Here is a 13,326-nt window from a genome sequence, read left to right on the forward strand (position 1 = left end):
TTTCGTGAGAAAAGAATAAAATGGGAACATGACTTGAACTTAGAATATTTAATAAATTTGGGTAGAAATTAGTATCAGAGAGATGTATTGAGTCAAACATCCTTGGGTTAAAATCCCGTTTCACTTTTACTGGTTTTGTCACTGGATTTCAGTTAGTCACCATGAGTTTCAGTGTTCTTAGCTGTGAAATAGGACTTTACTTCATAGGGCTTTGATGAACTATATAAAATACCTGGCAGAGAGTACATAGTAATTGTTGGCTGCCTTTCTGTCTGTTCTTAAATACATTTTAGAAAGAAGAGAAAACTTTAGGATTTTTGGACATACTGAATATTAATTCACAAGAGAGTGAGGTGGAAGGAATCATAGAGGGTTTAAAACTTAGAAATTAAATTTGAGTTGACCCAATTGAAATACTGAGCCTTATTAAAAAGAATCCATATAATTTATAGAGTTGTTTACTTAGAATTTGAAGTACAGTTAAGAAGGATTATAAACGTTCACATTTCCTTTAAAAGGGCAAAATTAAATAATTTAAGTTTTAATTTCAACAGAGGCAGATCACCCATTCAGAGATGATAATCCATGACTAGATTTTTGCTTTAATTTTTTAAAATAATGTCAAAGAAAAATTTCTCATATTTGTCTTTCAGATAACACCTTATTTTGTCAACATGTCTTTTTATTCAAATATGGTAACTTATGTAGTAACAGCAGAACTAAAATAATATTTAAACTGATTTATATTTAAACAGGATTTTCATACTGGAAGGAAAAATATGGTTGCTTATTACTTTGAGTATCTTTCTATGTGATAAGTTATTTTACAAATCTGACTAATTAAATTAGTGGAGTGTTTTACTAGATTACTGTGGAATAAGAGATATTAGTATTTCCTGGCAGTGTACTTACTATTTTGTATTGTCATCGTATATTTGGAATCGATTAAATGCTGCTGTACTTGCTAGTTTAACAGCCCTCTACAAAATAAAGAATAGTTGATCTGTATACATGAATTGGATTTAATTATTGCTAGGCCTTACATATAATAAATATATTTAAAAGGAAGCTTTCTATCAATAATGAATTAAAAAACAGGCCATCTGTTTAAAAAGCAATAGATGTTAATACGCGAGCTCTATTACAAAGAATAAACCATAGAGTAAGTAGATGATAGAGCAAGAATACTCTTTATTAAACCTGCTTACAGCTACTACCCCTTTTCCATGTCGAGTTAAAAAATAAGTGATTGTATGAAAGAAAGAACAAAGGAAATTGTTGATGCCTTAATGCATTTATCTGATTAAAGTGATAACAAATTTGTAAGTGTATAGACCACTATGTTAAAGATTTTGCTTGGTTTAGTTTCATTTTTTATATTATACTTTACATTCTCAGTGTATTAATTTCTGTTTTACTGTGCCTATTTTAATGAATTTATGATGTGTAATTTTTCTGTTTCTGTGTAACAAAATTGAGGGAATTATTTACATAAAGTAAAATTTGTTTTAACTTTTCTTAAAGTGCATGAGTGTTTTGCTTATTTCTTAAAAGAAGATGTATATAATGAAATGGATTTGTTTCTATATAATTTTAAAAATCATGGTAAACTCAAGATTTATTTGGTTTTTAGCTTTTATTGATTTCTTTTATAGGTTTATTGATTTTTATCTCTTATAAAACATAATGTATGTAATTCTTATTATAGTAAAACAGTCCTAGGGATTATTTGATGTACTGTTGTACTTTAGACAGAAAAAGCAGCTGTAATTAATTTAAAAGATTGTTTTAAATCAGGCCTTCTTAACTGGAATTCTGTGACTGAACTTTGGAGTTGCTAACTTTCCTTCATTATATACAAAGTAGAGTATATACATATGGGGGAGGGGAAAAACTCCTACACTTTCTTAAGACTTCAAGAGGGGAGTGTAAACCCACAAAAATAAGGGTAAGAACCATTGGTTTATATAAGAAAAATCCTCAAATATTTTAATGATCCAGATTATAGGAAATACAAATAAATGATCCATATAGTAGTTTTAATATGTAGACAATGTCAGAGACACTGTTATGTCAATCTCATTATCTATTTACTTATGCTGTTTTTAATTTTATGCAGATGGAGGGAGCGAGGAACCACCGGATCGAAGACAGTCAAGTGTAGACTCTCGCCAAAGCCGCTCTGGGCAAGGTAAATTTTCATCAAATTGATTATTAAATTTCAAAAAATAACATTAGATATTTCTTTCTAGTACTTAATTTGGAAACTAGGATATTGCCATGGTATAGTTTAGATATTCTAGTTTCTCATTTATGATTTAAATGATATGATATAAAAATCTGTATATTATTTATTCAAGATATAAGAAAATTAAATATTGTCTAGTGCTTGCGTTTTAAATGATATTAAAGTTTAAGTAATTTTGAAGCATTATGGTATATATCGAGATACCACTTTTGGAATGTAACCAATTTTCAACATTTGTTGGAGTATCATCACACACTGGTTTTTTAAATTTCATCAATATAGTATTTGTTGTCGTAGCTCTCTCAGAAGAAATGGTTTTTGTTGGTAATTGCTATGTTAGGATCTTCCTTCTTATTTTCCTTTTCTATTTAAAATTTATTATCACAGGCATTTGATTAATTTTTGAAGGGACAACTTTGAAAGTAGGTAAAAACATTCTGAGTCAGTGAAATCTCCAGTTAGACCTTTTCTAAGTTATTTAACATTGCATGACCACCAGCTCTGCATTCCTTTTTCTTTATAGTACTTATCACCTTCGTATTTATTCTGTTTATTTTCTCTGTTCAAAACTAGAATGGATGTTTTGTGATAGCAGTGATTTTTGTGCTTTGATCACTGCTGTATCCTTAAGTGCCAATAATAAGTACATAGTATATAGTAGTCACTAAATAAATGGTGAATGAATGACTTGATCTCAAAGAGAATGAGAATTGAGAACCCAAACTGATGAATAGATTATAAAATTTCAATCATTTATTGAGTTAGGTTTTCAAAGAATCTATAATAGCGTAAAATAAAATAAAGCTCAGATTTACAAATGTGCAGTTTTTAATTCTGTAAAAGCTTCAGATTTATTTATTCTATAATCGTGTCCCTCTTTTTCTCCAACTTTGCTCTTCCCAGGTTTTAGAGCTCTACTATTTTTATAAAATTGTTTGTTGCAAAATAAAAAGAAGAATAATATGTGTTGAAAATTTTAAATTGTGCTAAACTTAATCATACTTAAGTAATAAGCATGTATTATGACTATGTCTGGAATTTATCTTGTTCACTCTTATTTTCCCTGTAAACATATTTTGATATAAAAATGAGATTATCTATGCAAAACTCTAAAAATAACATCAGTACAAATTATTACTAAAATTGTTGTAATTATTAAATGTCTTAAATTTTATCAAATATCAAATACAGATGTTTGAAATCGCTTATCTAATTTACTCTGAGCTTTGTCAGTTAAAATATTTTTCAAATCAATGAACATAATTGAATTTTATTAACAAAGCTAAAACTTCAAACAACAAAACCAGGGATTTCTGTGATCCAGAGTACAACTACCTGATCTCAATTTGAAGTCACCAGGAATTGTATCATTGTTAGAGTTAATTGATAGTAAAAGCATGTTTCTTAACTTTTTAGATACTTTGTTTGTAATATCTCTTTATTCAAAAGAAAAAAAAATTTTTTTTGAGACAGAATCTTGCTCTGTCACGTAGGCTGGAGTACAGAGTGCAATGGCTTGATCTTGACTCACTGCAACCTCTGCCTCCTGGGTTCAAGCGATTCTCCTGCCTCAGCCTCCAGAGTAGCTGGGATTACAGGCCCAGCTTTTTTTGTATTTTTAGTGGAGATGAGGTTTCACCATGTTGGCCAGGCTGATCTCAAACTTCTGACCTCAAGTGATCCATTCACTTCAGCCTTCCAAAGTGCTAGGATTACAGGTGTGAGCCACCATGCCTGGCCAGAAAGAAAATTTTAAAAAACTATAATGAGTTGAAATGAATGAGAAATAGTATTATTAGGAGTAAAAGATGGGATGAGCATACAACGCTTGTTACCTCCAGAAACCCACTGAAAGATCAGTAAGGAAGGATTGGAAGGAGAAAATATCAACACAGTTTTAGAAACTGGAGAGTATATGAATAATTGAAAACTGAATTCTAACAGTAGCAGAGGAAATCAACAAAACAACCTCAAGAGGTCTCAACAAGCTTGAGAATGACAGTGTGTGGAAATGGAGATGAAATGACAATTGGTTGAAAGTCAGATGAAGAAGCATTGGATTTCTGGGACTTCCTCCCTAAAACCATCTAACCAGTCAGCTGGGCAAATGCTGAACTCCTCACCCCTAACCAAAAGCAAAATTTATCTTTAGGAGTGGGGAAAACCAGAAACGCTCTAGCCTGGGAGACACCAGGCATAGTTGAGGGCAGAAGTCCCATGCTAAAAATAGGAGAATTGGACCTTAGATATCTCCCTCCTGTCTTTCTCCTACTGGGCTCCCAGAATACTGGCAGTTAGACCTTCAGATTTCAGGCAGGAGGTTGGAAAAAAATGTCTTTTCTGGAGAATCTGACCAAAAAAAGGAAGATAAAAGAAGAAAGAGGAAATTTAGTCATCAGAGATTCCTGAAATAAACAGGCCAGTTAGCTCACTCCGTGTATCAAAGCTCCAAATCAGCTTTTCAGTCCTGTGCTCTTAAATATGAGCAGCTAACAAAGATTAGTAGATATTTGAAGAAGCTCTCTAAATGTATGAAAGATAGAAATTAAATGGAATAAAACAACTTGGAGAGACAAACATTTTGCAGAGGAAAATTATATAACTGTTATCCCCAGAAATAAGAGAAAATAACCGTGAGACAAGAAAAAAGTACATAGAAGAGTGGTATTATGACTTTTAAAAAAGGCTCTTAGGCATTGAAATTCTGATAGTAAAAACCAAAAGCTCCATAAAATTATCAGAGGCTAATGTGCTGAAAGAATCTCTGAAAAAATGGAGCAAAAGGACAAAAATATAAAAAGAAACGGAGGAGTGTTAATAAAAATCACAGGATCATTCCAGGAATTTCAATATTCAAATAATAGTTGTCAAAAGAAACACCAGAGAAAGTGGAAAAGAAATCATCAACGAGATGATTGAAGATAATTTTCTTAACTGAAGAGCATAAAGTTTCCTGACTGAAAAGGCTCACTCTGTGCTCAGTACAGTGGATGAAAATAGATCCAAACTAAGGCACATTGTGGTGAAATTTGAAATCACTGGGGCCAAACAGATCGTTCATGCTTCTGGGGGGTGGGAGGGAATGAGTTGGCTTTGCACTTCTCAGTGGTAGCATTGGAAACTGAAAAATAAAGCAGCATCTTCAAAATTCTGAAGGAAAATAATTTTCAATCTCTGAATTCCATATGCATTGATACTATTATTCAAATATAAGAATAGAATTAGATATGTACATTTTCAAAAACAATCTGCCTTCTTACACACTTTCTAAGGAATCTGTTGGAGGATGTGATCCATCAAAATAAAAAAGACAGACAAATGAAAGAAATGAACTGCAAGAGATAGGAAAGTCAAAGCAGAAAGATCTTTCAGAATGACAATAAAAAGAAGGGGATAAAGGGCTAGCATTTCAGATTGGGGTGGGTTAGAAGCCTCCAGAAGAGCCGTCTTCAGGAAAATGAGATTGGTAGAAACCGGATGCAGTTAATTGTCTTTAGAAAAGTTTTAGACAACTAATGAGAGTCTGAAGATTGAATTAGTGATAAATACATAAAATAGTAAGCAAAAGAAAGTTCCGAACTCCAGGGAAAATAAATAATGTGTAGGAAAGGAGATGTTAGAATAATGTCTTCAGTTCTTTAGCAGAATCCAAAGTAATTGATGTCCAAGCGAGTCACCTCCAGTAGAAAACCTGATCGGTTTACTTAAGTATGTGGTACAAATATTTTCATTATGTATTTGATTTGGACTATTATGATAGGAAGCAGTGCTCTAAAGGAGGGCAGGTCTGACCTGTGACTTGTTTTTGTATGGTTGGCGTATTTGATTTGCTAAGAATTTAAATTATTTTTGCATCTATATTCACGTGGAATATTGACTTTTCATTTTCTTGTTTTCTACTGTCTTTGTCTGGTTTTAGAATCAGAATAATGCTGGCCTCATAGAATAAGTTGGAAGTTTCAACTTCAGTTTCCTCCTCTTCAGTTTCCTAAGCTACATCCTGTAGAATTGATATTATTTCATCCTTAACTGTTTGATACAATTTATCAGAAGCTAACTGGGCTTGGAATTTTATTTGCTGGAAGGTTTTTAAATGTGAATTCAAGTTATTTAATAAATATAGGACTATTCAAATTACGTGTTTCTTATTGAGAAACATTTTAATATCTGCATAATCTGTAGTGATGTAAGCATTCTCATTTCTGATACTGGTAATTTGAGTATTCTTTCTCACTGTCCTGATCATTTTGGACAAAGATTTGTCGGTTTTACACATCTCAGAGACTATCAGTTTCAGTTTTGTATTTGGTTTCTGTATTGCTTTCCTGTCTTCTATTTCGTTGATTTATACTTTGTCCTTTATTATTTTCTTTCTTCTGCCTGCCTTCAGGGTTTAATTTTATCTTTTCTTGTTTCTTAAGGTAGAAGCTGGGGTCATTGATACGGGAGCTTTCTCTTCTAATATAGGAGTTTAGTGTTAGAAATTTCTATTTACTGCTTTAGTTATGTTATGTAGATTCTGATAAGTAGTATTTTCATTTAGTTCAAAATACCCTTTTGATTTCTTCTTTGACTCATGTGTTATTTAGAAGTGTGTTGATGTAGTTTCCAAACATTTGGAAGTTTTTCAGATATCTTTGTCTTATTGATTCTTACTTAAATTTCATTGTGATCAGAGGACAAACTTTCTGTAGGTTGAATCGTTTTAAATTTGTTGAGACTTGTTTTATGGCCCAGGAAATGATCTATTTTAATAACTGTTCTGTGTGCACTTAAAAAGAATGTGTATTATGCTGTTTTAGGGCGGAAGGTTCTATAAATGTCAACCTGGTCACGTTGATTGATAGTGTTATTTAAGTTTTCTATATTCTTGCCCATTTTCTTTCTACTTGTTGAACAGCAAGGAATATTGAAATCTCAGGCTATGAGTGTGGATTTGTCTATTTCTCCTTGCAGTTCTCTCACATTCCTTGTACCACTGGTCCTCTAATAAGAAAAGTTCCTCTTCCTCAGAGATTTATGTGTCTCCTCAGCTATAGCTGCTGGTTGTGAGATGGGCTTGCCTAGGGACAGGGCTGGAAGAGAAAGGTAAAGGAAGAAAAAGCCAGGGGATTTCCCCCATTCACTCAGTCCCATATAGAGGCCCTCCATTCCCACTTTCTAACCAGAAAGAGAAGACTTATTTTGTATCTCTTTGTGTTTGTTCCTGGTGTGTAGTTCCAGGATTTGGATTCAGTCTTGGGGTTTGGGGTACATAAAAAACAGCTGGAAACTCGTTGCTGAACTGGTTGTACTTTAAGTTCTAGTTTTCTTCCACAGTTTGCCCACTAGTGTTTTCTTTTCTGAGTCTCAGGTTGCTGGTTCATCATTCTTTCCAGGATTTTCAGTTATATTCAGGGGTTTTAGTTACATTCGGTTAAGGCATAGTGTGCCTACTTCATCTTAACCCAGAACCAGTACCCTTCCATTTTATTACAATACAGATAGTACTCAAAATATTGTAAAATTAGTGTGCACCAATATCAACCTACTGGGACAGATGCTAGTTCATTCAGAACAAACGCTAACTGTAAACAGCTGATCCCCATACAGGTGCATACTGCCTGATAATCTGCCTTGATTGTGGATACCGTTTCTATTTCATGTTTCTTCTCCAGTAGCAGCAGAAATATATGATGTCTGTTGGACTGTGCCAATTTCTTATCCTCTGTGCATCAGAGTCCTTTTCTTTCCTGTGTGTTAACAAGTTCCTTGGCTTCTGATCTGTCTCTCCAGTACAGTGGATTTTGACTCAAACATGCTCATACTCACTGTTCCAGTTTAGGGGCAGGAACCTCCAATGTCTTCTGCTTATTACATGTCAGAGATGGGAGATGGACTCTTGAAATGTGACTGTAAAACTGATTGTGTTAGTTTAACCCCGGTATGACTGTCGCAGGTTAGGTGGTTATTTTCTACTCTCCAATAGCATATTATATATAATTGGACTATATTACTTACTGTATTTTGTCTTGTCTATGGGTCTCCATTTTTCCTAGTAATATAGGAGTTTATTAATAGTAGGGTCTTTGCATACAGAACAGTGCTAGTGCCTTGTATTCAGGCTATCAAGTTTGATGAAGGAAACTATAGTTCTAGGAATTCAGATTCTGTATTTCAGGAATCTTGAGTTACTTTATCAGAGGTATTTTTTTGTTTTGTTTTACTGGCTCCATTTTCTGCATTAAATGATTTTTTTTCCATTAGCGATCATATATATGTAAGCAACTTACTTGGTTCTAGACATTAAGTAGGTAGATGAGCCAGCATGATATGGTTGAAACCCAGTTTTTATTTTCTTTTGCAAAAATAGCATTATGTAGGCATTGAGTTCTGGTGTACAAGATGTGTACTGGTGTAATGATGTCCATGAAACCAGCTCATGCTGGAAGATGGGAAAATGTGTACGGTGTGGCTTTGCATGACTTCCATTATTTGTAGCCAACTTTATTTGATTAATACCAGCTGATGTGTCAATAGAACTAGTATATTAAATTGTCAAATATACTATATTCTGATCCTCTTTCCTTGCAAATATGTAAAATATTTAGTAGAAATGAGATGTTTATGCTCTTGAAACACACAAATTATTCTTCAGTCTGGAAAGTTACAATGATTTCTTTCTTGAACCAACTGTGGTTAATTACATAGAGTGACAAGGAAATTATTTCAATATTCAGTGTATTACTTCTTTATCTCAGTATAAGAATATATCTAGTATAGTAGCGTTACTAATGAATAAGACTGTTTTGTGTATGTGCCAGGTTGTGGACTAGGTGCTTTCACATAATCCTTATTGAATTCTCGGAATAATGTTGTGAAATCACCATTATTTTCCTACAGGAAATATTAATTTTATATTATATTCTGGCTTTATACTTATCTACATCCCAAGTTTCAAATCAGCATTGTTGGTAGCATGTATTTAGAACCTTTTTATTCTGATATATAAAGTACGTATTTGTTTGTTGGTGGTTGGATAATATATGGAAGATCTGAGCTTAAATGATAAATCCCTCTGAAATATCTTTATTTCTAGTTCTGTATTTCTTCTGAAATTTAATTTGTTGTAGATTTTTTTAAATTAAAACACACTATTTTTATAAAATTAAACTTGGGATGCCTCTTGGAATACGTAGCCCCAACTTGAGGCCAATAGTTCATTATTATTTGGAATGTTAGGGATGTGTCAGAATGCATTTTTATATTTTAGTCATACTTTATATTTTTTATTGTTATAGTTTCATTAATTTTTTAAAAAGTTAATTTGTACCAAACAATGTAGACATTTAAAAAGGATATGTTAAAGCTTATTCCTATTCCACTCTCCTAAAGTAAGAAATACCTACAGTCAGTCTGTATCTTTCCATGTTTTCCTCTGAGCTCATACTGGCATATGCAAGATGCATATGCATATACGAACTAGTTTGAAGGTTTTTGAAAAATAAAATGCAGTTTTAGTTCTCCCTTCTCTCTCCATTAGCCGTATAGCATGGCCATCCCTCCAGGAACATACTTAAATTGTTAATTTCTTAAAATCTGCATGTTGGTTGATGGTGTAAGTAACCCATTACATATTCCACTATTTCCTCATATATGAGTGCTCAGATTTGCAAAGTGATTATGATAATTAATTTATAATCTTAAGCTCTTGGAATACGTGGCCCCGAGCACATTATGTATCAGAACATATTAAATATTCTATTTAACTTATGATAATTGGCCTAATTAACACTAGAAGCCTTGTAGAAGCCACTCCTTGCTTATTCACCTTTATGAAAGAAAAGGAATAAAAGCATGACAACTAAAAAGTTTGGAAGGCCGGTTGCTGTGGCTCATACCTGTAATCTCAGCACTTTGGGAGGCCCAAGGCGGGTGGATCATGAGGTCAGGAGATCAAGACCATCCTGGCTAACACGGTGAAGCCCCGCCTCTACTAATTATACAAAAAACAAAAAAAGAGAGCTGGGCGTGGTGGCAGATGCCTGTACTCCCAGCTACTCAGGAGGCTGAGGCAGGAGAATGGCGTGAACCTGGGAGGCAGAGCTTGCAGCGAGCCGAGATTGTGCCACTGCACTCCAGCCTGGGCGACAAAGCAAGACTGTCTCAAAAAAAAATAAAATAAGTTTGGTAAAGGTATGAACATCTAGAAAGATTTGTATTTTAAAATATTCTTAGGTGAATTTTTCTGGTAAGATATAAAAGTTATAAAAGCTCCTTTGAAAAACTTTTTGAAGGGTCTTTTTGAAGGGTCATAAACAGTTGGATAAGAAATGATGAGGAAGGGATCTATTGGTAAAGCCTGGGGAAAATTATTATGGAGTTGATACATTTTTTGTTTTGTTTCATTTGAAGAGCAGTTGGTTTTAATGTTTTTTTCCTAGTGAAAGATTGAAGAGCTAGTTCCCACAAGGGGGCAGAATAAGACAAACCTGAAAACCTTTGCACTATAAACAGAAGTGGTAGATAACGAATGTAACAAAATTTATTTTAAATTTATAGTTGATTTATTAAAAAGGAAGGGGAAATCACAAGGAGCTAGAAATGAGCAGAGAGGTAATTTTCCGCTCATCCTGTGAATGATACCATATACTGGCATATCTACCTACCTATCCCCCAGCACATGTATGGACTGCTGGTAGGGTGGTCATTCAGCTGTGGTCTTAGATTAGTATTGATGAGTGGAAGTTCATTTTGCTAAGTTCATGTATAAACTCCATCCCTTGTTAATGAGGGTAGGGTAGAGTGGCTGGGTAGGCCATTTTCATTGGCTGAGACTGACTGAGTCCCCAGAACAAGCCATCTTATTTACCAGGTTAAGCAGCCCCTTCTCTGCCGTGTTTGCTCTTTGTCAGGGATTCACATGGGGCATAAATTATTTCATATGTGTTCCCTTTCAAGGAGATACAGCCAAATTCTTTGACACTAGATATCTTTGTAATCAGTTCTGTAATTGTTCCTTTCAAGTCTCTGAATATCCAGTAAAACCATTAAACACTGTCCGTGAGTCAGTATAGAATAGTACCTCTGTTATCTCTCCTTACAATTGAAACGGACAATCAGGCCCTGCTCAAATTTCTGCCACAGGGAGGGCTTCACTTCTTCACTTCACCACTCCTTCAGGACCACCCCTGAATGGAGCTGCTGTGCTGTTGTCACCTACATGTCATGCAGAACCATCATTAAACAAGGCCTGACTTTTTTCCCTCAGTCAGATGGTCATAGAAAAATTCTCCATGAGATCAGATCTTACATCCAAATTGAGAGAAAAGAAATGATGTAGCAAAAGTAGGAGCCATGGACTTATGGCTACTTACTCATACCGATTATTTATGATTCAAGACCTGCTGAACCCTCATCTCACATACACTCTTCCATCTGATGATGAAGTGCTGCAGTGCACACCCAATTATATTGTTTTGTTGGTCTAGTAATACTAAGTTCACGGCAGGCTGCCCAGGTCACATGGTAATATGGTGGCACATGGTCAAACCATTTATTCTAAGCCCTGTAATAAGCCAAAAACTATTCTTTCCAAAAAGAATAATAGTTTTTTGCAGAGGATGGCATAGCTATTTTTCAAAATACTCATGGTCTGCCCTAAGATTCACCTGAAGTTCTGCAATAAGCCTCTTCCCAAGATACCTAGTTTAGTTGCTACTTCCTGTTCACCAAGTCTTATGAACATACTATTAGTGTGGTAGACCAGCATAGTGCCCTATGGAATGGAAAGGCACTTAAAGTAACAGTGGATTAGATTATGACCTGAATAAGTTACAAAAATTTACCATAATTCTCCAAGATTTGTCTGTCTTTTGCACAGACCACATAGGTGAGTTAAATGGGGATGTGGTAAGAGTAATCATCCATGGATTTTTCTAGTCTTTGGTGGTTGGATCATACTTCTTAATCGTACTTTCTAGAGACTGATTGGACTTGATTCTGAATATAGGTCTAGAACTTCATGGTATAATACATAATAATTGGCCACATGTAGCTACTGAGCACTTGAAATTTGGCTGATAGGAAGCATGATATTCTTTACATGTAAAATACATGCCGGATTTTGAGACTTTCTGTCTTTCCGTTCATTTTGGGAATGTTTGCCTTTACATAGTGAAGCATTGTTATAGAGTTGCCTTAAAGTCTTTGTTTTTTGTTTTTTTTTTAAATTTCGACATCTGTGTCATCTTAGGGTTGACATTTGTTTATTGACATTTCACTTTCAAGTTGTGATTTTCCTATTTATTCATATGCCAAATAGTTTAGGATTGTCGTAGATACTTTGATTATTATTTCATGAGACCCTGAGTTTTGTTTAAATCCTAAGGAGAGTGTTGATTTTTGTGTCTGTGTGTCAGAGGCCAGTCACCCAGATTATGTCCAGGACAGTTTTCTACCTGCCTTCTGGAGTCTGTGGTCAAATACCAGTTCAAGTTTTAAAGTATTTGCAGTGCTATTTAGGTCAGTCCCACGAGTGTGACCCACTGTGCATTTTGGAACCAGAGTAGTGGTATAACTTGTAGCTCTGTTACAAAAGCCTATAGTATGCTGTTTAGGATCAGATCCATGCACACACAACTCAGAGGTGAGCCCAATAGTTCATCCACAACATTATGGGATTGTTTTCTTGATCTCTTATCACCACAGTCTCACCAACATTTTCCAGTTCCCCAGGACCTTTCTGCCCAGTCCTCTGGACAGAAAATGGGGGCTTCAGTTTAACTACTCTGCCAGTCACTTCCTGTAGCTGTGTCTTCATCCAGACCAAGTGATGGGAGAACAGACAGAGAAAAAAGCAACAGCAATGAGGATGTGCTTCACACCCTTGGGACCACAACTCCTGGGATAAGAGAAAAAGATTCCCTTCTCTCAGAGGTCAGGTGCTTGGCCAGTCACCACTACCGTATCTGTGCTGCTACTACCATGAAATTGCCTGGGAACTGGGATGGAAGAAAAGGGGGAAAGGGAAAAAAAAGGGGGAGGTTTTCTCCAGTCTCTTGGAGCCATAAGGGCCCCTTTTCCTGATCCTCAGACCA

General features: G+C 34.7%; 1 protein-coding gene across 11 annotated transcripts in view; it reads left to right on the top strand.

The window, feature by feature from the left end:
• The window catches only part of TANC2 (tetratricopeptide repeat, ankyrin repeat and coiled-coil containing 2), a 440,902-nt gene that overhangs the window by 74,499 nt on the left and 353,077 nt on the right, over window positions 1-13,326 (top strand). For all 11 annotated transcript variants that reach the window (XM_015438693.3, XM_015438694.3, XM_015438695.3 and 8 more), the window contains exon 2: window positions 2,120-2,191. In XM_015438693.3, coding sequence (XP_015294179.2) covers window positions 2,120-2,191 — 72 coding nt within the window. The remainder of the gene's footprint in view (window positions 1-2,119; window positions 2,192-13,326) is intronic.

Source organism: Macaca fascicularis, chromosome 16 (genome assembly GCF_037993035.2).
Source record: "Macaca fascicularis isolate 582-1 chromosome 16, T2T-MFA8v1.1".
Lineage (NCBI taxonomy): Eukaryota > Metazoa > Chordata > Mammalia > Primates > Cercopithecidae > Macaca > Macaca fascicularis.